Source organism: Oncorhynchus masou, chromosome 18 (genome assembly GCF_036934945.1).
Source record: "Oncorhynchus masou masou isolate Uvic2021 chromosome 18, UVic_Omas_1.1, whole genome shotgun sequence".
In the NCBI taxonomy this organism is placed as follows: Eukaryota; Metazoa; Chordata; class Actinopteri; order Salmoniformes; family Salmonidae; genus Oncorhynchus; species Oncorhynchus masou.
Window position 1 is genome coordinate 40,500,580 of NC_088229.1, and position 23,101 is coordinate 40,523,680.

At 44.4% G+C, this 23,101-nt stretch overlaps 2 protein-coding genes across 3 annotated transcripts in view; one reads left to right on the forward strand and one right to left on the reverse strand.

The window, feature by feature from the left end:
• Positions 1-8,871: 8,871 nt before the first annotated feature.
• On the forward strand, positions 8,872-18,498 carry chdh (choline dehydrogenase). Its single transcript, XM_064923306.1, has 8 exons — positions 8,872-8,976; positions 9,640-10,406; positions 11,058-11,209; positions 11,295-11,424; positions 14,832-14,966; positions 15,273-15,415; positions 16,097-16,199; positions 16,393-18,498. Exons 2-8 carry the CDS (start codon positions 9,662-9,664, stop codon positions 16,809-16,811), a joined length of 1,827 nt encoding a protein of 608 aa, XP_064779378.1. The 5' UTR covers positions 8,872-8,976; positions 9,640-9,661; the 3' UTR covers positions 16,812-18,498.
• Positions 18,181-23,101, reverse strand: part of LOC135504586 (voltage-dependent L-type calcium channel subunit alpha-1D-like) — a 51,209-nt gene continuing 46,288 nt past the window's right edge. For both annotated transcript variants that reach the window (XM_064923301.1, XM_064923302.1), the window contains 6 exons: positions 21,658-21,798; positions 21,454-21,575; positions 21,221-21,345; positions 20,914-21,048; positions 20,614-20,799; positions 18,181-20,446 (listed from right to left, as the gene is read on the reverse strand). In XM_064923301.1, coding sequence (XP_064779373.1) covers positions 20,159-20,446; positions 20,614-20,799; positions 20,914-21,048; positions 21,221-21,345; positions 21,454-21,575; positions 21,658-21,798 — 997 coding nt within the window. In that variant the 3' untranslated portion in view covers positions 18,181-20,158. The remainder of the gene's footprint in view (positions 20,447-20,613; positions 20,800-20,913; positions 21,049-21,220; positions 21,346-21,453; positions 21,576-21,657; positions 21,799-23,101) is intronic.

Consider the following 23,101-nt stretch of genomic DNA (forward strand, 5'->3'; position numbering starts at 1 on the left):
CCTAAATGTTAGCAAATGTATTGAAAATGAAATACAGAAATATCTCATTTACATAAGTATTCACACCACTGAGTCAATACTCTGTAGAAGCACATTTGGCAGCAATTACGGTTGAGTCTATCTGGGTAAATCTCTAAGAGCTTTCCACACCTGGATTGTGCAACATTTGCCCATTATTCTTTTCAAAATTCTTCAAGCTCTTTCAAATTGGTTGCTGATCATTGCCAAACAACCATTTTCAGGTCTTGCCATAGATTTTCAAGTAGTTTAAATTGGCCGCTCAGGAACATCCACTGTCTTCTTGGCAAGCAACTCCAGTGTAGATTTGACCTTGTGATTTAGATTATTGTCCTGCTGAAAGGTGAATTTATCTCCCAGTGACTAGTGGAAAGCAGACTGAACCAGGTTTTCCATAAGGATTTTGCCTGTGCTTAGCTCCATTCCATTTCTTCTTTATCCTGAAAAACTCCCCAGTCCTTAATGATCACAAGCATACCCATAACATGATGCAGCCACCACTGTGCTTGAAACTATGGAGAGTGGTACTCAGTAATGTGTTGTATTGGATTTGCCCCAAACAGAACACTTTGTATTCAGAACAAAAAGGTAATTGTTTTGCCACAAATTTAGCAGTATTATTTAAGTGCCTTGTTGCAAACGGGATGCATATTTTGGAATATTTTTATACCGTACAAGCTTCCATATTTTCACTCTGTCAATTAGGTTAGTATTGTGACGTAACTACAATCTTGTTAATCCATTCTCATTTTCCTCAAGTCCAGGCTCTGGCTGGGCCACTCAAGGACATTCAGAGACTTGCCCCGAAGACACTCCTGCGTTGTCTTGGCTGTTTGCTTAGGGTCCTTTTCTTGTTGGAAGGTGAACCTTCGCCCCAGTTTGAGGTCCTGGGGTCCTTTTGAGGCCAAAAGGTGGTGCAACTCAATGGGCTCCTGAGTGGCGCAGAGGTCTAAGACACTCAGTGCAAGAGGCGTCACCACAGTCCCTGGTTCGTATCCAGGCAGTATCACATCCGGCAGTGATTGGGAGTCCCATAGAGCGGCTCACAATTGGTCCAACGTCGTCCAGGTTTGGCCGGGGTAGGCCGTCATTGTAAATAAGAATTTGTTCCTAACTGACATGCCTAGTTAAATAGAGGTTAAATTACTTTCTTTTTTTAATTAGGAAGGTGTTCCTAATGTTTTGTACACTCAGTGTAGGTGCCTCGCAGGCTGATGTATAATTAAAGGCTCCTCCCAGGCTGGTGTATAATTAAAGGCTCCTCACAGGCTGGTGTATAATTAAAGGCTCCTCACAGGCTGGTGTATAATTAAAGGCTCCTCCCAGGCTGGTGAATAATTAAAGGCTCCTCGCAGGCTGGTGTATAATTAAAGGCTTCTCCTAGGCTGGTGTACAATAAAAGTCTCCTCACAAGCTGGTGTATAATTAAAGAATCCTCACAGGCTGGTGTATAATTAAAGGATCCTCACAGGCTGGTGTATAATTAAAGGCTCCTCCCAGGTTGGTGTATAATTAAAGGCTCCTCCCAGGCTGGTGTATAATTAAAGGCTCCTCCCAGGCTGGTGTATAATTAAAGGCTCCTCACAGGCTGGTCAGGATAAATAGGCTCCTCACAGGCTGGTCATTGTAAATTAGGGGCCTCACAGGCTGGTCATGATAAATAGGGGCATTGCAGGATAGTCAATAGGACTTTCGAGGTTGGTCAGTGTACAGGCTGTTAAATAATTGTTGATTGTAATTGTTGATTAACACTAACAATGTCATTGTTCTTCTATTTCAGACAATGCTTCCTGTGCAAAAATTTACCGGTAAGTCATCATCTCTCCAAAATGACCTGAACTCAACAGAAATCATGACATTCTAAAAGAGTACCCGGACGACGCTGGGCCAATTGTGCACTGCCCTACGTGACTCCCAATCACGGCCGGATGTGATACAGCCTGGATACAAACCAGGGACTGTAGTGATGCCTCTTGCTCTGAGATGCAGTGCCTTAGACCGCTGCAGCACTCGTGAGCCCAATGGTACCAAAAAATATCTGCAGCATTGAAGGTCCCCAAGAACACAATGGCCTCCATCATTCTTAAATGGAAGAAGTTTGGAACCACCAAACCCTTCCTGGAGCTGGCCAACAAAGTGTTTTAGAGCGTTGGACTAGTAACCGAAAGGTTGCAAGATCGAATCCCTGAGCTGACAAGGTAAAAATCTGTCATTCTGCCCCTGAACAAGGCAGTTAACCCACTGTTCTTAGGCCGTCATTGAAAATAAGAATTTGTTCTAAACTTACTTGCCTCGTTAAATAACAGTTCAAATTAAAAAGGACCTTGGTCAGGGAGGTGACCAAGAACCCAATGGAGCTCTACAGTTCCTCTGTGGAGATGGGATAACCTTCCAGAAGGACAACCATCTCCGCAGCACTCCACCAATCAGGCCTTTATGGTAGAATGGCCCGACAGAAGCCTGCTTGGAGTTTGCCAAAAGGCACCTAAAGACTCTCAGGCCATGAGAAACAAGATTCTCTGGTCTGATGAAACCAAGATTGAACTCTTTGGCCTGAATGCCAAGCGTCACATCTGGAGGAAACCTGGCACTATCCCTACAGTGAAGCATGGTGGTGGCAGCATCATGTTGTGGGAGACTAGTCCGGATCGAGGGAAAGATTAACAGAGAAAAGTACAGAGAGATCCTTGATGAAAACCTGCTCCAGAGTGCTCAGGACCTCAGACTGGGGTGAAGGTTCACCTTCCAACAGGACAACGACCCTAAGCACACAGCCAAGACAATGCAGGAGTGGCTTCGGGACAAGTCTCTGAATGTCCTTGCGGGGCCCAGCCAGAGCCCAGACTTGAACCCGATTGAACATCTCTGGAGAGACCTGAAAACAGCTTTGAAGTGACGCTCCCCATCCAACCTGACAGAGCTTGAGAGGATCTGCAGAGAAGAATGGGAGAAACTCCCCAAATACAGGTGTGTCAAGATTATGGCGTCATACCCAAGAAGACTCGAGGCTGTAATCGCTGCTAAAGGTGCTTCAACAAAGTACAGAGTAAAGGGTCTGAATACTTCTGTAAATGTGATATTTATTTATTTTTTATAAATTTGAAAACATTTCTAAAAACCTGTTTTTGCTTTGTCATTATTGGGTATTGTGTGTAGATTGATGAGGGCAGGGAAACTATTTAATCGATTTTTAGAATAAGGCCGTAACTTAACAAAATGTGGAAAAAGTCCAGGGTTCTGAATGCACTGTATGTGTTTTTCAGTTTCACACTGGCAACCCCCAAAACCTTGCTCCCACCACTTTGAGAACCACTGATCTAGGTATTTATTCAGTGATTTTCTTCTTTGTCTAATATGTACATGGAAGAAAACAGAGATAGACACACATATGTACTGCCAGTTCCTTAATATGTAATAGTAATTAACACTAGGGTAGAGGGGAACACATGAATCCTAATTATGTTTACATTCGGACACAGTTAGTTCATAATGTGTGTTCCCTATATATATTATTTTTTAATTAAACATTTTTATTTTATTTATTTTTTTATGATTTTCTTTTACAAATTAGTGCAAAACAAAAACAGCTACCTGACTTGTGAAGTGAAGTATTGCCTCAGCAAGACATGGGACAAGAATAGAAGAACACTATGACAGTTACAACAAAAAATGTGTTCCTAATCAGTGTCCACAATCAGTCCAGAAAGTCAGGAAACGGACCCCAACTTTTGAAAAATATTCTGGAGGAGCTAGTCCTGATTTAAAAAATGTTTTTTAAATGTTTATGATGTTAATATTTTCTGCTTGCCATCTACGGAAGCAAGGGGGGGATGGCTAACTTCCATTCTGTGAGGATATTTTTTGCAGCCACCATTTCAAACATCAGAGCCTGTTGTTCCTCATAGGACTATCTTAGAATAGACTGAGCAGCGAAAGTGAGCAAGTTCTGGGTCAGGTTCAATGTCCTTCTCATATACCTTTGAATACCAATCGTTCCTCCAAAAATGATTAATTAGGGGGCAGAGCCAAAAAAGATGAGTTAATGAATCCTCATTTGTCACACAGTGAGGAGACCTGGGGTTAAATTATATGTCATTTGGTTTTGACTTTGTATTGTATTAATTGACATTTACATTGATAGAACAGGAGTGATTCTAGACAGGGCTTCTCCCCATAGATCATCTGAGATCTCAATATTGAACTCTTTACCCCAGTTCTCCTTGAGATGACTAGTAGAGGCCTCTGTGTAGTTGGAGAGAAACTGTGAGATGAGGTGTTTTGAGTTGGGAGGGCGCTGTAGCGGACCAAAACAAATGTTGTACAGGGAGGGTATCAACATTTTGAATTTTCCCTTTGATTTAGTGTCTGACTTGTAAATAACATAACATATGATTGAGAGAGTTTGAATTTATTCTTTAATTGGATGAATGATGCTAATTGCTTATCTATATATAAGTCTTCAATTGTGGCCAGTCCCTTCCCCTTCCACTCAACAAACACCTTATCGGACATAGAAGGAACAAAAGAAGGATTTAAGCATATCAGGGTGTATACAGAGGTACCTTATAAACATGATTAATCTGGTTTAGAATTCTTGAAGAATTTCTCAAAACAAGGTTGTTGCCTGTCAATGTGTTTGGACACTCTGCTTTGGAGGAAAGCAAGGCTGGAAGAGAGGAATGTGTTAGACTTGACTTCCATATTTAGCCACAAGGGGGCAACCGTCTCCAATTTAAGACACCATGCCACTGCATGAACTCAGCGAAAGCTAGCGCAGCCCTTTGGAAGACATGGTTTTCTGCAGGGTACACCACGTGCACTGAAAACAAGTACCAAACCTTTGGGTTTGCACAACCAGAAATTGTCTCAGGGAAGCTCATCTACGTGCTCGTCGTCCTCACTATGGTCTTGACCTGACTGCAGTTCGGCGTCATAATCGACTTCAGTGGGCAAATGCTCACCTTCGATGGCCACTGGCACACTGGAGGAGTGAATCTCGGTTTCAACTGTACCGGGCAGATGGCAGACCTAGTGTATGGGGTCATGTGTGTGACCGGTTTGAACAGAGTGTCCCATGGTGGCAGTGGGGTTATGGTATGGGCAGGCTTAAGCTACGGACAACAAACACAATTGCATTTTATCGATGGAAAGTTGAATGCACAGAGATACCGTGATGAGACCCTGAGGCCCATTGTCGTGCCAATCATCCGCCGCCATCACCTCATGTTTCAGCATGATAATGCACGGAAGGATCTGTGCACAATTCCTGGAAGCTTAAATTGTCACACTTCTTCCATGGCCTGCATACTCACCAGACATGTCACCCATTGAGCATGTTTGGGATGATCTGGATCAACGTTTATGACAGTGTCCCAGTTTCCACCAATATCCAGCAACTTCGCATAGCCACTGGAGAGGAGTGGGACAACATTCCACAGGCCACAATCAACAGCCTGACCAACTCCATGCGAAGGAGATGTGTCGCTCTGCATGAGGCAAATGGTGGTCACAACAGATACTGACTGGTTTTCTAATCCCTGTCCCTCCCCTTTTTTAAGGTATCTGTGACCAACAGATGCATATCTGTATTCCCAGTTATGTGAAATCCATAGATTAGGGCCTAATTTATTTATTTCAATTGACAGATTTCCTTACATGAACTGTAACTCAGTAAAATCTTTGAAATTGTTGCGTGTTGCGTTGATATTTTTTTCCAGTGTAGTATCAATTCCATCAGTATATGCTAATTATTTAGGTTATTATAATAAAATAAACAAATATCACCATTAAATTGACAGAGGAATAAAAAATATATAATAATACTTCAAAAAAACGTCGTATACTTTGAATATTCACCTACTGCCGGTGGCGGGAGAGTGTAAGCAGTGATGATTGGCTGGAAACCTGGCTCTGCAGGTGCAAGGTGATAGAACCACAGCTGTATGAAGAAGAGAAATGATCTCAATGAGCCTTACCTGAACATAATACAGAGAGTTAGACATTTGCCTTTTTCTATTCCAATTATTCAGCAATACAGCCAATGATTGTGATTTTAAGTTTGCTGTAAAGGAATGGGCTATAGTAGTCCCAACTGTTCGAGACCACTGAGGTCATCTTCTCCCAAAGGTGGTTCATAACGACAGCGATATGTATTGCCATTTATATCGGTCCAAGTTCCTGTGAGATCGTGAATGCTTCCTGCAAACGTTATGTGTTGCTATAACATGCATCACTGTAAATTCACCCAATCTATTTATATCATGAATTGAATTCATATTAGCTTTCCCTATTGTATATGTTGATGACCTAACTTATGTTCAGCCGAAGAGCCCCCCAGTCTTCAGGCAGAAGAGCAGCTTTGAGTGCACACAGATGAGAAGGACTGGCTTCAGGAATCTCTGTCCAATCCGGTGGTATCCCTTGTGGAAACAAATAACCCAAACCCATCATCCCACTTCTGACACCAATGTAGCGAACATTGATAGTGCCCCTTGCAGGTCGGGAAACAGTTTATGTACTAGAGAGACTCATTTTGACTAATGTGGATTATAGTTTCTCCTTTTTCATACCTTCAAGGTGAGAACACAAATATTTTGTCATCTGAGTGAACCATCCTTGGACTATCAACTCACCATCTTCTAATTTCTCACAGGTAACACTGTAGATTTTAAATAAACAACCATTCAAAAGATGAATATTGCATCTAAGCTTTTTCACATAAAATGTGCCTGTTTTTTTTATAGGACAAATAAAACTTACAATTGAGGGTGATGGCTGAGCAGTAAGCAACTAAGAGAATAAAATCAATGTCAAGGTCCTCATGATTGAAAATGATACAACTTTAGTCATCTGTAGTTGCAAAACAAATATCACGTGAAAGAGTCTGCCCTATGATAAACTTGTGACAGCCCCAAATCCATCTGCCTACTGAAGTTGAGTCTTGGTTAAATATGAGGACAAGCTACAGTATGTACCGTTAAGTGCGCTTGGCACCCGGAGCTCTGGATTGCAGGGTCCCATGGCAGGACCAATGATGTGTATGACCCCTGCATGACTACCAGGGGGCACTGTATTGAAGCCACACCGCAGCCATCTTGGTATTCCTCCTTCGTTGTAAAAAAAAATATTTTGGAAGCTATAAAAATTGATTTTTTAATATCTACATTATTTTTGACTAGTTTACTATATTACATACACCTTAATACATACATTTAAATGATATGATGTGAGCTAAACATACATGTTTATATATATATATATATAATATATATATATATAAACATTTTCCTTAAACAATTTTTGTTGTTGTTGAGAGTACAAATGTTACTGTCCTCACTCTGGCTATACTTCGATATCAGAAGACTCTCGTCTGAGAGTGCCAGAGAGCAGAATAATTAACTGAATAACAATGTAGAGCAGTTATTCACCAACGCTCTGAATAACACGAAAAAAGCCTAACCAGTTCAGCTGGGGCGAGTAAAATTATCAGAGTGAGGTGTTCTCTCATTTGTGTCTGGAAGTAGATAGCAATCTAGCCAACGTTAGCCAGTTAGGTTGGGTGCTTGACTGCAGTTGGGAGGTCAGAACGCTCTGATCAACCCTACTACTCGACCAGAGAGTCCAGTGTGTGTACTGAACACACCGGGAGCGAAACGCTCTGAATTTATGAATGGACATTCTACCAACGCTCTGAATTTATGAATGCCCAGAGTGCACTCATTGTGCACTCTAGCACTCCTGAGTGGATTTATGAACGCACACTTAAATACATGTAATTTTGTCCTTGAAACGTTTAATTGAAATACTGTAGAATTCTATTCATTCCAATGGCGGACTGCTCCTACTAGGGAGTGCAATATGGCCAACCAATGGCTTCAAAGCCTCTCAATGGCCAATACACAACATTAGCAATCCAGATGATTGTGGCCTACATGGAAAGGAGGACCGAGCATGCCCCCATCCTCATCGACGGAGCTGTAGTGGAGCAGGTTGAGAGCTTTAAGTTCCTTGGTGTCCACATCACCAACAAACTAGAATGGTCCAATCACACTAAGACAGTCGTGAAGAGGGCATGACAAAGCCTATTCCCCCTCAGGGAACTAAAAATATTTGGCATGGGTCCTCAGATCCTCAAAAGGTTCTACAGCTGCAACATCGAGAGCATCCCTGACTGGTTGCATCACTGCCTGGTACTGCAACTGCTCGGCCTCCGACCGCAAGGCACTACAGAGGGTAGTGCGTACGGCCCAGTACATCACTGGGGCTAAGATGCCTGCCATCCAGGACCTCTATACCAGGTGGTGTCAGAGAAAGGCCCTAGAAATTGTCAAAGACACAGCCACCCCAGTCATAGACTGTTCTCTCTACTACCGCATGGCAAGCGGTACAGGAACACCAAGGAACACAGTTTCTACCCCCAAGCCATAAGAATCCTGAACAGGTAATCAAATGGCTACCCCCAACCCCTCTTTTATGCTACTGCTACTCTCTGTTTATCATGTAAGCATAGTCACTTCAACAATACCTACATGTACATACTACCTCAATCAGCCCGACTAACTGGTGCCTGTATATAGCCTTGCAACTGTTGTAGCCTTGCCACTTTATATAGCCTCGCTACTGTTATTTTTCACTGTCTTTTTTACTGATGTTTTTATTTCTATACTTGTTCACCTAATACCTTTTCTTTTACTTAAAAATTGCACTGCCTGTAAGTAAGCATTTCACTGTAAGGTCTACAACCCCTGTTGTATTCGTCGCACGTGTCAAATAAACTTTGATTTGATTTGAGGTGTTATATATGTTGTTGGGTAGGACAGATCATTGTAGGACCGTTACCACTTTGTTGTACCCGGGGTGCATTGCAAGCCAACTCCAGCACCCCGTCAACTCCGCCCTCTTATCTCTGCAGATTGTGACAGTTTCGGGAGATATAGGTCGATGCGATCAAGTATAACCGTAAGTAAACCCGTTTTTTCCCCCCGTTATTTCCATGTATAACCACATAAAGTGGGTGAAGTTTAATGACACTTTGTGTCAACCACAACCACAGTTCGCAAACTTATTCGCCGTTTTCTGAATTGTTGTGACCCCACTCCAAAGTTTTATATCGTCTTATTGCCTGCATCTTTTGAAAATCATAGCATACACGTGTTTTTATTGACGCGGACAAAAAAAACGTTATTCCAAGAAAATATAGTTGATGTTGCAGACATTTCTCTTTTTTTGAGAGCGATGAAAGTTATTTGCTATCTTGAAAATGAAACTCGAGAAGGGAGGCGTTAATTCCTATCTATAGCCCCTCCCAGTATAGTCCGTAAAGCCCATACATTATTCAACTAGACTAGCAATATGATACAAGTAGGGTACTGTATCATGTTTTCATTTTGTCATGTTGTTCCTAAAATCTCGAACTTGTGCGCATCATGTGACAGGCAGTGCATGGACTTTGAGTTGTGCTGTTTTTTACAATATTTGTTCCACTAATCTTCTGTTTTCCAAGCGTTTACATAATATAATTGACATCTGAAGTGATTTGCTTGAAATCATCTGGGTTTTTTTCTACACACAAAAAAAACATGTACTATTTCTTATTTATTCGTGATGTATTTTATTGTGCAGGTGTGCCATCAGAGCCACCAGGATGCTCTCTGCAGCTGCTTCAGGCAAAGTCGGGTTCAATATGGGAGTGGGCAGGTGTGTTTCAGCCTGGTTAAGAGGGTCCCCCAATGCCCTGAACAGAAGTAGGGACTGGGACCCCTCTCCCAGGTACAGCACCACAGCAGCCAAATCCAGCACCCCGTCCTTCAACTATGTCATCGTGGGCGCTGGCTCGGCGGGCTGCGTCCTGGCCAACCGTCTCACGGAGGATCCCCAGGAGTCGGTGCTCCTGCTGGAGGCCGGCCCTAAGGACAGGACCCTGGGCAACATCCGTCTCTCCTGGAAGATCCACATGCCGGCCGCCCTCACCTACAACCTGTGTGACGACAAGGTCAACTGGTTCTACCACACCCTGCCCCAGGAGCATGTGAACAACCGGGTGATGTACTGGCCCCGCGGCAGGGTGTGGGGTGGCTCCTCCTCTCTCAATGCCATGGTGTACATCCGGGGCCATGGTGAGGACTACAACCGCTGGCAGAGGGAGGGGGCGGAGGGCTGGGACTACGACCACTGCCTGCCCTACTTCCGCAAGGCCCAGTGCCACGAGCTGGGAGGCGACCGGTACCGGGGAGGCAGCGGGCCCCTGCACGTGTCCCGGGGGAAGACGAACCACCCTCTACACCGGGCCTTCATAGAGGCTGGCCAGCAGGCTGGGTACCCCTTCACTAACGACATGAACGGCTTTCAGCAGGAGGGCTTGGGCTGGATGGACATGACCATCTATGAAGGTAGGGGATGAATTAAAGATATGTGCACATACACTGAGTGTACAAAACATTAGGAACACCTGCTCTTTCCATGACAGACTGACCCGGTGAACTCTGGTGGGAGCTATGATCCCGTATTGATGTCACTTGTTAAATCCACTTCAATCAGTTGAGATGAAGGGGAGGACAGGTTAAATAATGTTTTTTAAGCTTTGAGACAATTGAGACATGGATTGTGTGCGTGTGCCATTCAGAGGGTGAATGGGCAAGACAAAATATTTAAGTGCCTTTGAACAGGGTACGATTGTAGGTGCCAGACACACCGGTTTGTGTCAAGAACTGCACCGCTGCTCACTTTTTCACGCTCAACAGTTTCCTGTGTGCATCAAGAACAGTCCACCACCCACAGGACATCCAGCCAACTTGACACAGCTGTGGGAAACATTGTAGTTAACATGTGGAACGCTTTCGACACCTTGTAGAGTCCATGCCCCGAGGAATTGAGGCCGTACTGAGGGCATAAGGGGGTACAACTCAATATTCTGAAGTTGTTCTTAATGTTTGTAGACAGTGTATGCAGACGTCGGTATCTGTACAAGTAAAAGAAGTAGGGAACGGCATTATAAACGGACTTATCTTCTCATCCCCCTCTCTCTTACCCCCGTCCCCAAGGTAAGAGGTGGAGCACAGCCAGTGCGTACCTGCGACCGGTCCTTACCCGAGCCAACCTGAGGACAGAGGTGCAATGTCTGACCACCAGGATCCTGTTTGATGGGAGGAGAGCTGTGGGCGTGGAGTACACTCAGAACGGGGAGAAGAAGCAGGTAGGTCTTTGGGAAATTCAACAGCCTATATCTCCTCACATATCTCTCTATTCATCTCTTCTCTCTCTCTCTCTCTCTCTCTCAGGTTTTTGCTGAAAAGGAGGTCATTCTCAGTGGTGGGGCCATCAACTCCCCACAGCTTCTCATGCTGTCTGGGGTGGGCAACGCTGATGATCTGAAACAGCTAGACATCCCTGTGGTCCAGCATCTACCAGGTGACCTAATGACCCCACCTGACCCCCATTGTCTTCAAATAACATTTTGTCACATACGCCAAGTACAACCGGTGTAGAGTTGACCGTGAAATGCTTACTTACGAGCCCTTAACCAACAATGAAGAGAGAAAATGTGCAAATAATAATAGTAACACAATAAATAACAATAACAAAGCTATATACAAGGAGTAACGATACTGAGTCAATGTACAAGTTAGTTCAGGTAATTTATACATACCCTTTGACTTTTTCCTCATTTTGTTACGTTACAGCCTTATTCTAAAATTGATGATTTAAAAAAAATTACAGCATCAAGTCTTCTTGGGTGTGACACTGCAAGCTTGGCACACCTTTATTTGGGGAGGTTTTCCCATTCTTCTCTGCAGATCCTCTCAAGCTCTGTCAGGATGGATGGGGAGCATCGCTTCACAGCTATTTTCAGGTTTCTCCAGAGATGTTCGATCGGGTTCAAGTCCGGGATCTGGCTGGGCCACACAAGGACATGCAGAGACTTGTCCCAAAGCCTCTCCTGCAATGTCTTAGCTGAGTGCTTAGGGTCGTTGTCCTGTTGGAAGGTGAATCTTTGCACCAGTCGGAGGTCCTGAGCGTTCTGGAGCGGGTTTTCATCATGGATCTCTCTGTACTTTGCTCCATTCATCTTGCCCTCGATCCTGACTAGTTTCCCAGTTTCTACCGCTGAAAACCATCCCCACAGCATGATGCTGCCACCACCATGCTTCCCCGTAGGGATGATTCCAGGTTTCCTCCAGGCGTGATGCTTGGCATTCAGGCCAAAGAGTTCAATCTTGGTTTCATCAGACCAGAAAATGTTGTTTATCAAGATCAGGCTGTCATGTGCCTTTTTCTGAGGAGTGGCTTCCATCTGGCCACTCTACCATAAAGGCCTGCTTGGTGGAGTGCTGCAGAGATGGTTGTCCTTCTGCAAGGTTCTCCCATCTCCACAGAGGAGCTCTAAACTCCCTGACCAAGGCCCTTCTCCCCCGATTACTCAGTTTAGCCGGGCAGCCAGCTCTAGGAAGAGTCTTGGTGGTTCCAAACTTCTTCCATTTAAGAATGACAGAGGCCACTGTGTTCTTGGGGACCTTTAATGCGGCAGAAATGTTTTGGTACCCTTCCCCAGGTATGTGCCACGACACAGTCCTGTCTTGGAGCTCTACGCACAATTCCTTCGACCTCCTGGCTTGGTGTTTGCTCTGACATGCACTGTCAACTGTGGGACCTTATAGACAGCTGTGTGCCTTTCCAAATCATGTCCAATGAATTGAATTTACCACAGGTGGATCAAGTTGTAGAAACGTCTCGGGAATGCTCAATGGAAACAGGATGCACCTGAGCTAAATTTCGACTCTCATAGCAAAAGGTCTGAATACTTATGTAAATAAGGTATTTCTGTTATTTTATTTTTAATACATTCGCAAAACAATTATAACCTGTTTTTGCTTTGTCATTATGGGGTATTGTGTGTAGACTGAGGAAAAATACATATTTCATCCATTTTAGAATAAGGCTGTAACATAACAAACTGTGGAAAAGGGGAAGGGGTCTGGAATACTTTCCAAATGCACTGTAGGTAGGAGTAGAGGGGACTAGGCAATTAGGATAAATGATCAACACTGTGTGTGTGTTTCCATTAGCTGATGAAAAAGCAGCAGCTATTCTTTCTGGGGTCCACATAAAGCATGAGAAAATACAGAACACTAATGGACAAGAACAGAAACCAATTTAAACTAAGTACACTACGACTAAAGAACTATACGATGTGATCGCCTGCACACTGCCCTATCCCATCTGGACAAGAGGAATACCTATGTAAGAATGCTGTTCATTGACTACAGCTCAGCATTCAACAATATAGTACCCTCCAATCTCATCATCAAGCTGGAGGCCCTGGGCCTCAACCCCGCCCTGCACAATTGGGTCCTGGACTTCCTGACGGGCCGCCCCCAGGTGGTGAAGGTAAGAAACATTTCCACTTCGCTGACCCTCAACACTGGGGCCCCACAAGGGTGCGTGCTCAGCCCCTTCCTGTACTCCCTGTTCACCCATGACTGCATGGCCATGCACGCCTCCAACTCAGTTATCAAGTTTGCAGACGACACAACAGTAGTGGGCTTGATTACCAACAACGACGAGACAGCCTATAGGGAGAAGATGAGGGCCCTCGGAGTGTGGTGTCGGGAAAATAACCTCTACGTCAACAAAACAAAGGAGATGATTGCGGACTTCAGGTAACAGCGGAGGGACCACCCCCTATCCACATCGAAGGGACAGTAGTGGAGAAAGTGGAAAGTTAAGTTCCTCAGCGTACATATCAACGAAAAACTGAAATGGTTCACGCACACAGATACTGTGGCGAAGAAGGCGCAACTGTGCCTCTTCAACCTCAGGAGGCTGAAGAAATTTGGCTTGTCACCCAAAACCCTAACAAACTTTTACAAATCCATAATAATCGAGAGCATCCTGTCAGGCTGTATCACAGCCTGGTACAGCAACTTCTCCGCCCTCAACCGCAAGACTCTCCAGAAGGTGGTGCGGTCTGCACAACGCATCACCAGGGCAAACTACCTGCCCTCCATGACACCTATAGCATCCGATGTCACAGGAAGGCCAAAAAGATCATCAAAGACAACAACCACCCAAGCCACTGCCTGTTCACCCCGCTATCATCCAGAAGGCGAGGTCAGTACAGGTGCATCATAGCTGGGACAGAGACAGAAGCTGTTCTTCAGTCTCAAGGCCATCAGACTGCTAAACAGCTATCACTAACTCAGAGGCTGCTGCCTACATGGAGACCCAATCACTGGTCATTTTAACAAATAGATCACTAGTCACTTTAAACAATCCCACTTTAATAATGTTTCCATATCTTACATTACTCATATCATATGCTGTATACTGTATTTTATACCATCTATTGCACCTTGCCTATGCAGCTCGGCTATCGCTTATCCATATATTTTATATGTACATATTCTCGTTCACCCCTTTTGGATATGTGTGTATTAGGTAGTTGTTGGGGAATTGTTCGATTTACTTGTTAGATGTTACTGCGCTGTCAGAACCAGAAGTACAAGCATTTCGCTACACTCGCTTTAACATCTGCTAACCATGTGTATGTGACCAATAACATTTGATTTGACAGCTAAAGCCGGTTAGGTTTCATAGTAAGACATTCCCATTGAGGCAAGTTTCCAGAGAAGTTAGTTAGTTATATACAAATAATAATGAGCCAGTGAAATGCATTATAGCAGCTGTAGCAAAGCTCAAGGACATTCACTAATGATTACATATACAGGGTGTGTGTGTGTGGAGAGTAGTACTGTTTTTTTTTTTTTTTAAACGACCTTACATAATGTTGTGGTGTGTGTGTGCGTTCCTATCTGTAGGAGTGGGCAGTAATCTTCAGGACCACCTGGAGCTGTATGTTCAGCAGCAGTGCTCTCAGCCCATCACCCTGTACAAGGCCCAGAAGCCTTTCCACATGGTCAAGATTGGCCTGGAGTGGCTCCTCCAATATACAGGTATAACAAACAAGTACAGCAAAGCTACACAAGTACAGCAAAGCTACACAAGTACAGCAAAGCTACACAAGTACAGCAAAGCTACACAAGTACAGCAAAGCTACACAAGTACAGCAAAGCTACACAAGTACACAGGTCAAACAAGTACACAGGTCAAACAAGTACACAGGTCAAACAAGTACACAGGGTAAACACATCAGCGACGGTTCTGATGGCTCGTTTTTATTTTGTGAGAATGTCATTTCACGAGAATTGCGTCTGGCATACAAATGATTTAACCCGGTAACCATGGAACCTGCCTCCCAGGATACGGGGCCACGGCCCACCTGGAGAGCGGGGGCTTCATCCGGAGCAGAGGGGGTGTGGCCCACCCCGACATCCAGTTCCACTTCCTGCCCTCGCAGGTCATCGACCACGGCCGCGTCGCCTCCAAGATAGAAGCTTACCAGGTAAGCTGTGCGTGGGGATGTGTGTCTCAACCCGATAAATCTCTCCATGCTGAACACCCTCTTTATGTCCATGCTCTGACTCATCCAAGGCTCTGCATGTTGTGAAAGGCGTTTCCCACTCACACCTGCACACACGTAATGCATTCACAGTTGTGGTATCGATTGAACTGTGCAAGAATTTTTGCAAGCACTTTATCACCAGGACTTGCATTTTATTGAACCTTTTTTCCTGTGCCTTTTTACCTTATCCAATCCACTGTTTTGAACGGGGGGCAACAACGGCACATGTAGTTTGAATAACCCAATTCCTCAGAATCTGTAGCCATTCCTATTGCAATTTTAAATGGAAATGTTGGAAGTACTTTTATCAACTGCTGCCTTCGGTCATAAATGTGACAATAACATTGCCTGTTATGTTTCTAGAGAACTTTTCTGAAGCTGTACCACTGAGCCTAGATGAGACATAATGACACTACAATAATTTACCATAGTTTGTACAAGTTCACACTCTCATGTACTTAGGACTTCCCCATGAAGTAGCAATGAACCTTAACCTGTTAGCAGATCAGCTTGTGCTTTAAGCAAACTCATGATGTTTGTTGTCATGCTAAACCTGTCACGTCTCTGAAATCTGAACTAATGTTGATACTGGAAACCGATTGGCCCGCTTTGATGTGACAGGTTCACGTGGGACCAATGCGAAGTACTAGTATTGGATGGTTAAAGCTGAAGAGCGCCAGCCCTCTAGATCACCCAATCATCCAGCCCAACTACCTCTCAACAGGTATGTTCTGCCTTGTATACTGTCACCAGACCATGCCTAACAACATTCTCTGAATGCATTGTTTCCCAGACCCAGATTAAGCCTATTCCCAAACTGAAAATGCCTCTGCTATTTAGTCCAGGTATAGTCTTAATCTGGATCTGGGAAACAGGCCCTGTGTGTTTGACTTGTGTGTCTCCCCTCTCTGCCTCAGACACAGATGTATGGGAGTTCAGGGAGTGTGTCAAGCTTTCTCGGGAGATCTTTGCCCAGAAGGCCTTCGACCCATTCCGGGGGCCCGAGGTACAGCCAGGGCCTGAGTGTCAGTCAGACGCCGAGATTGACGCGTTTGTGCGTGAGAAGGCAGACAGCGCCTACCATCCGTCCTGCACGTGTAAGATGGGTTCTCCATCTGACCCAATGGCGGTGGTGGATCCAGAGACGCGCGTGCTGGGCCTCGAGGGCCTCCGTGTGGTCGACGCCTCCATCATGCCCAGCGTCGTCAGCGGCAACCTCAACGCCCCCACCATTATGATCGCGGAGAAGGCTGCTGACATCATCAGAGGGCGACCGGAGCTCTGCGACCCCGGGGTGCCTGTGTACCAGCCTGGCTCTCTAGAGACCCAGCGATGAGCTTCACACAGATGTGTGGAATCTCCTAAGGGCCTGAACAGCCAGAGGTGGATGCTAGGTATTCATGTACACATCCGTCTGTCTTTACCGCCAAAGTTTCTTTCTTTTTTTTACAATTTGATATATGTGAAGAAAAACAGTAGCGTAAAAAGTACAGATAAACCTTCCATTGTCTAACCCGTCCATTGGTGTAAAATTCTGGTAGAGCTTGTACCTTCAAGGGTCTCAGTGGCAGCTGCTTTTTTGTTATTTAATACTCAGCATCATGAAGATGTAGTAGACTCCGTTGGTAGTCAATAAAGTGCCACGGCATGCTAACCAGCAGAAACTACAACCACGAGAATCACTTTTGATTGCAGTGTTTCCTACTTTCCTGATAATGCTGGTTTTCTGTCCAACCTCTCTTCGTTTACAATATACCACACCCTTGTGCCTTATTGCTTAATTTGAGCAGAGCTGCAATAATATGTTACAGTAGTATTCTCATACGCTTGCATAGTTCTAACCCTTATGTTCATGCTAGCCTTAACAATGTGACTTCTAAGTCTTAGAGCTCTACTCAATCAGATCAGTTTTAGCAGACATCCGCATAGTAGTTGTTTTAGCGGTGTCCGAGGTGGGACAGCGTTAGAGCTGTCAAGTGTCTCCTGGCCTTATACCTAAAACGGACATTGCCATTGGCCGCACAGAGTCACATTAAGATAAGTCCCATGCAGCCTTGATTACAAGTTTGAACACTGGAATGTGATATTTGATCTCGGACCTAGATTAAATCAGATCAAGCGTGAACCGGCGACAGCCAACAACCACACAGCGGATGTTTTGGCAGTGTCTGAGGGTTGGAGCTGTCAGATTGGTGAGCAGCTGCTCTTATGATCATTGTAACGAAGCCGCACCCGTCCGGTGTACGTTAGAAGTTCAGAACCAGAAAATGTAGGCTATATAGAAATGACGCTCAAAATGAAAATCATTAAACAAAATGAGGATTTCTATCAACCTAATCCAGGTGTAGATTACATCTCAACATTCCAGTGTTCAAACTTGTGAACAAGGCTGCATGGGATTTCTGTTAATGCGACTCCGTGCAACCAATGGCAATGTCCGCTTTAGGTGGATTCGACATTTCTAACGCAGTTCCACCTCCAACATCGTCAAAACAACCACTTTGCGGATGTCGGGTAAAGTGGATCTGATTGAGTGGAGCCCTTGAGCTGATTGACTCTAGGCCTTACACGAACACTTTGCACACCGATTTTAGCGCAGACTCAAGAACCGCTGTGATTGTGAAAATAATATTCTTTAGAAATCCTTGTAAGATTTGATTATTTTTCTAATGTCTGCCGGCTGAGTACGTAGAGCACAGATGCTGTCCTCTGGAGGCATTCAGTGCCGTGGAGTTTATTCAGTTGTGAACATTACAAAATCATCAGCAGTCCATTGTATTTCCAGGCAAATATTCAAGAGACTAACGCGAATGTAAAAAAATGTTTTTGTTAACTAATTTGCTACTATGTGGAATTAGCTGTAATGTTAGCGGGTAGAAATCCTCAAGTACAGTGAATCATTTTAACCTTCATTTACACATTCTGTACAGGGTTTAACATTACCATCAACATTTCAATGCATCTTTAAAACAGAAGTAGCCTGAACAAATAAAGCTGTGAATTGCACAAGTTGTTTAACAAACCTTTTGTTTCAAGGTTGTCTTTTTTTCTTCTTCAATCATTGGCATACAGTATAAATAAAGATGGGTTTTAATTTAGTGAAATATACCATCACGTATCACTTGGCAGGTCACTGATTCAAAGGTCTCAGTAACGACATACAGGGAAAAGTACAGTCTCACCATCTTAATTACATTTGAAATTCATTTGAAATATACTTGAACCAGTGATATAACTTCTAATGCAGTGGGTGTTGTTACCACTGTCAGGATTTAAACCCCATTAGTCAAAACACCCACAGTGGCCATCACTATTGGCGGCCATCTTAAAATGCCCTCCACCATTCATGTGTTGAACTGAGAGTGTTCTGTGTCGAGAGAGCTGGTAGTTGAAAACAATATTCCATTGGCAAGGAATTTACATGCCGGGACGCCATTTCACAACCCGGGTTTATGTTGACCTTGACACGTTTGGGGAAAACGCATTTGAATCATACAGCTTTATTGGCAATAGCTGTGTCTTTTTAAAGCATATTTTCCCTTTTTTTTTTTTTTTTTGAAAGAGCACTTTTGTTGCACATTATAGGTTGGGAGGACAAACATTTCCATCATAGTACCGAGTTGTCCTTATGTATGCCCTTCAGAAGCCGCTTTTATCCAAAGCGTCTTAGTCATTGCGTGCATACATTTTACGTATGGGTGATCCTGGGAATCAAACCCACTAACCTGGCGTTACTAGTTATTTTCTGTTGGCAGTGAGCTAAGCTGGTAAATGGCAAACCCTACTTCTGTAGAAACAAACTACACGCACTTGAGATAAAGTACCTCTTTGACATCATATTAATTCTAAATCAACATGGTTCCCCTTAAAAGTAGTGAGAAAAAAAGGCTAAACATAATCAAATATAATTTCATATTCATTCCAAATAAAACAATACTTATCTATTTCATAGGCATGGGGAATATGTTATACCTGTAACGATCCATAAATAACTACATATAAAGCATCTCTTTCAAATAATATATTTTTCTTAGAGGGTTTAAAATACACCTACACTTTAATAGATTGTCCTTTCATTAAAATATTATGGCTGCTAAGTCATCCCTGAAGAGTGATTGGTTGGGCAGGAGTGAGTGTGATATTGGAATACACCGTTTTCTCATGTTGGTTGTTCACAGTTTCAAAATGCGGTCTGTAAAATGGCCGCTACTCTCCATCTATGATTGACTACTCTTAGTGTCTTTGTGCAGACGGTAAGGCGAACGGGAGGCAGGGGAGATATGGCTGAGGACTGGAACTTCATTTCACTGATATGTGATTTCTGTATGAAGTCGTTGAGGAGGAAACCCAACATTACTGCATCCCCTTTGGGACAACCCCCTCTTATATTTCACTCTCTGTTTCATTGGGTGCTGCAAAACAGACGGAGAGGAAGGGGCGGGACTCCTCTGAAGTTGGATCTTTGGCGTGCCACTCCATCCCTCCACTCCTCTCCAGCTGGCAGTGTTTTCATCCATCCATTCATTCCACAGAAAGAAAGGCACTTTGTTCTCTTGTTTGTTTGTTTGTATGGTTGTTGGCTGCATCCAAAAGGCACATCGCTCCCTATATAGTGCACTAGAAGCACATTATAGGGAATAGGGTGCCATGTCAGACGCAGCCTGTGTCTAGTGTGAGTGACTGCTATAGGGTGCTGATGCATATCAACTCATCAGTCAGATCCTCCTCGTATTTCCCGCACATGTCCGGCTCCTCATCGCTGTAGTCCTCGAGATTGCGGTCCATGAGGCTCGTGCCAGTCACTGTGTCCGTTGCCCCCGCCCCATTACCCATACTGCCGTTCAGCAGGTTGCTGGCGGCACTCTCCATCTCGTCGATGGTCATCTCGCAGGCGTCCGCGATCTCGTGCTTGGTCGCCGACACAAACTTGGGGTCCTTGGCGTATTTCCCCAGTCCTTCTGAAATCAACACCTGAAACATTATAGGGAAAAATGTATCATTCAATCAGTCAAAGTGTGTGTGTGTGTGTGTGTGTGTGTGTGTGTGTGTGTGTGTGTGTGTGTGTGTGTGTGTGTGTGTGTGTGTGTGTGTGTGTGTGTGTGTGTGTGTGTGTGTGTGTGTGTGTCAGGGCTACTCACAGCCTCCACTAGGCTGTTAGCACTGCCTCTGTTCTGGTGGTACTGCCTGCGATATTCTGGTGGGATCTGGAGCTGTAAGGGGGAGTAAGTACGGCTTAGGGGGGCTTCTGGGGCGTCAGTGTACCAGGTGCTCCTTCGCACAGAGCCAGGGGTGCTACTCACACTGCTCAACCCACGCCAGTCCACCTGGATAAATACAGACACATGAATCCATATGTTTACGTTCACACATGTATAGTATCTCTCAATACACTCAGCCATTGCTTACCACACACCACACACACACACACACACACACACCTGGATCAAGGGTGTGTAGTAATGGGAGTGGTCCCTGCTGCTGGGGGAGACGGGGGGCGTGGCCCAGGAGCGTAGAGAACGTGACGGAGAGTGACGCGGGACTCTGCTGGAGTCCAGGCCAGCCACCGCCATCACCTTGGCAACAGATTAATGAAGGGGTTAACGGGCGTCAAACCATACCTTTATTCTACTGCCTAAATGAAGACGGGTGCATATTGTACGTGTAGCGAGTCCTGTCTAGCATATTTCGATGGATATAACAGTAAACATCAGTTTGGTTGTGTGCGTTTGGTTCAGTGGTACCTACCTGCTGCTGCAGCAGATGCAGGGGTAGAGCTGTTCGAAGGGGAACGGAAGGGGTCAAGGGGGTGTCATCGCCTTGACTGCTTTGTTTCCGCAGACAATGAAAGTTGAATGAGGGTCTGTGGAGGGCTAGAGGTTCAAACACAAGAGAGACCCTTGTTTGTTACAGCTTTGGGTCATAATTACAAGTGTTACATTGTCCTCTTTATCAGCCAATCATTGACCAAGGGACCTCACCATGGGGTGTAGAGGGGAGAAACCATCGCTTCGGCGACCGCCCACCATCCTGGTAAATGGGTTGCTGGTGGTCATCACAGAGACTGTCCGGTTGATGGTCTTGACACTCCTTACGGGACATCCTGAACAACAACATCGTCAATCAACAGCCACCTTTGTCAACAGCTGGAACAGTAGAGGACATAGTGGTTTCCATGGTGATACCTGTCTTTGTGCAACATGATATCATCCTCCTGGTACTCTTCCCCGCTGAAGTATTCCCCAGAGCCCCTGTCTTCATCACTGTCTGCCCTCCCTGGCTCCTCTCTACGAACGGTAGGGTAACGAACACCCCCTGAATCTGACCTGAGGTCAAAAGGTCAAAGGTTCAACCAGAAGTTGAGGGGCGATTGAGGAAAAAGTGACGTAACTGTACATACAGATCACAGATTAAAGCCCTGCATTTGAACAAAGACACAGATGAATTTGTCAAATGGTTTACAACCCGTAATCAGTAGTATATAATTCATGTTGTTTTTTTGTTTTTTTTGGGGGGGGGGTGTTGCTCACAGCTCATTATAAACCAATGAACGATTGGGGTCGTTAAGGGGTGATACAGTAGTTTCATACACATACCTAATGTAGGTCTCATAGTAGCGCCTCCTGTCCTAGCAAGTGGCGGTGAAGGGAATGTGCATTTGGGACAAGGGAGGAGAAGGGCATGCAATGACACAGACAAGACACAATCCGCAATGTGAGACAAACAGAAATAATCATCCGAGACGTATGAAACAATAAACATGACCACCAAAAAAAGGGCGAAACATCATAGAAATAACACCACAGGTAACATACTATCTATGTAGCATCCGTGTGTAGAGTAGATTTGGTGATGAATAAGAAAGGTAGGTGGATGGATACAGAGGAAACCGGGAGCAGTGAGGTCAGGTGGTCATGAATGAGTGTGTGTGTTGCTGATAAATACACACAATTCCAGGATTTTAACATGAAGAGCTCTTAGGCTCTATTCAATCCGTATCGCTGAAGTTCCTCGTTGAAGTGTGATTGAAACTGAAAGGCAATGTTCCCGCGTTAGCTCTCACGGTAAACGCTACATATGTCGGCTTAATCTGATATTTCTTTTACATTTCTATTGCGCAAATCGGTAACGATTCAGCTAGATAGATTGAATAGAGACCCTCGTGGTGCAGGAATTTACGGTACTGAAAAGATCCATTCTATGGGTGCCAGGGTAACGGAGTAAAAAGTAAATGATTTTCTTTAGGAATGTAGTTAAGTAAATGTAAAAGTTGTCAAAAATATAAATATTAAAGTAAAGTACAGATACCCCCCCAAAACTACTTAAGTCGTCCTTTAAAGTATTTTTTACTTAAGCACTTTACAACACTGGCGCTCCACAGCTCCTAGGCATTACACAAGCAGGTAACCAGTGTGCTCATCACACATGAAATCACAACTAAAATAATCACCTAGTTCATTAGAGGCATCACTACAGACCCCGGTTCAATTCCAGGCTGTATCACAACAGGGCCGTGATTGGGAGTCCCATAGGGCGGCGCACAATTGGCCCAGTGTCGTCTGGGTTAGGGTTTGGCCATCATTGTAAATAAAAATTTGTTCTTAACTGACTTACCTAGATAAATAAAAA

Excerpts from the sequence above, each read along its gene's own strand:
- chdh (XM_064923306.1), top strand. The coding sequence starts at position 9,662 with ATGCTCTCTGCAGCTGCTTCAGGCAAAGTCGGGTTCAATATGGGAGTG. Across the intron at positions 10,407-11,057 it reads GGACATGACCATCTATGAAG|GTAAGAGGTGGAGCACAGCC; the intron begins GTAGGGGATGAA and ends CCCGTCCCCAAG. Across the intron at positions 11,425-14,831 it reads TGTGGTCCAGCATCTACCAG|GAGTGGGCAGTAATCTTCAG; the intron begins GTGACCTAATGA and ends TCCTATCTGTAG.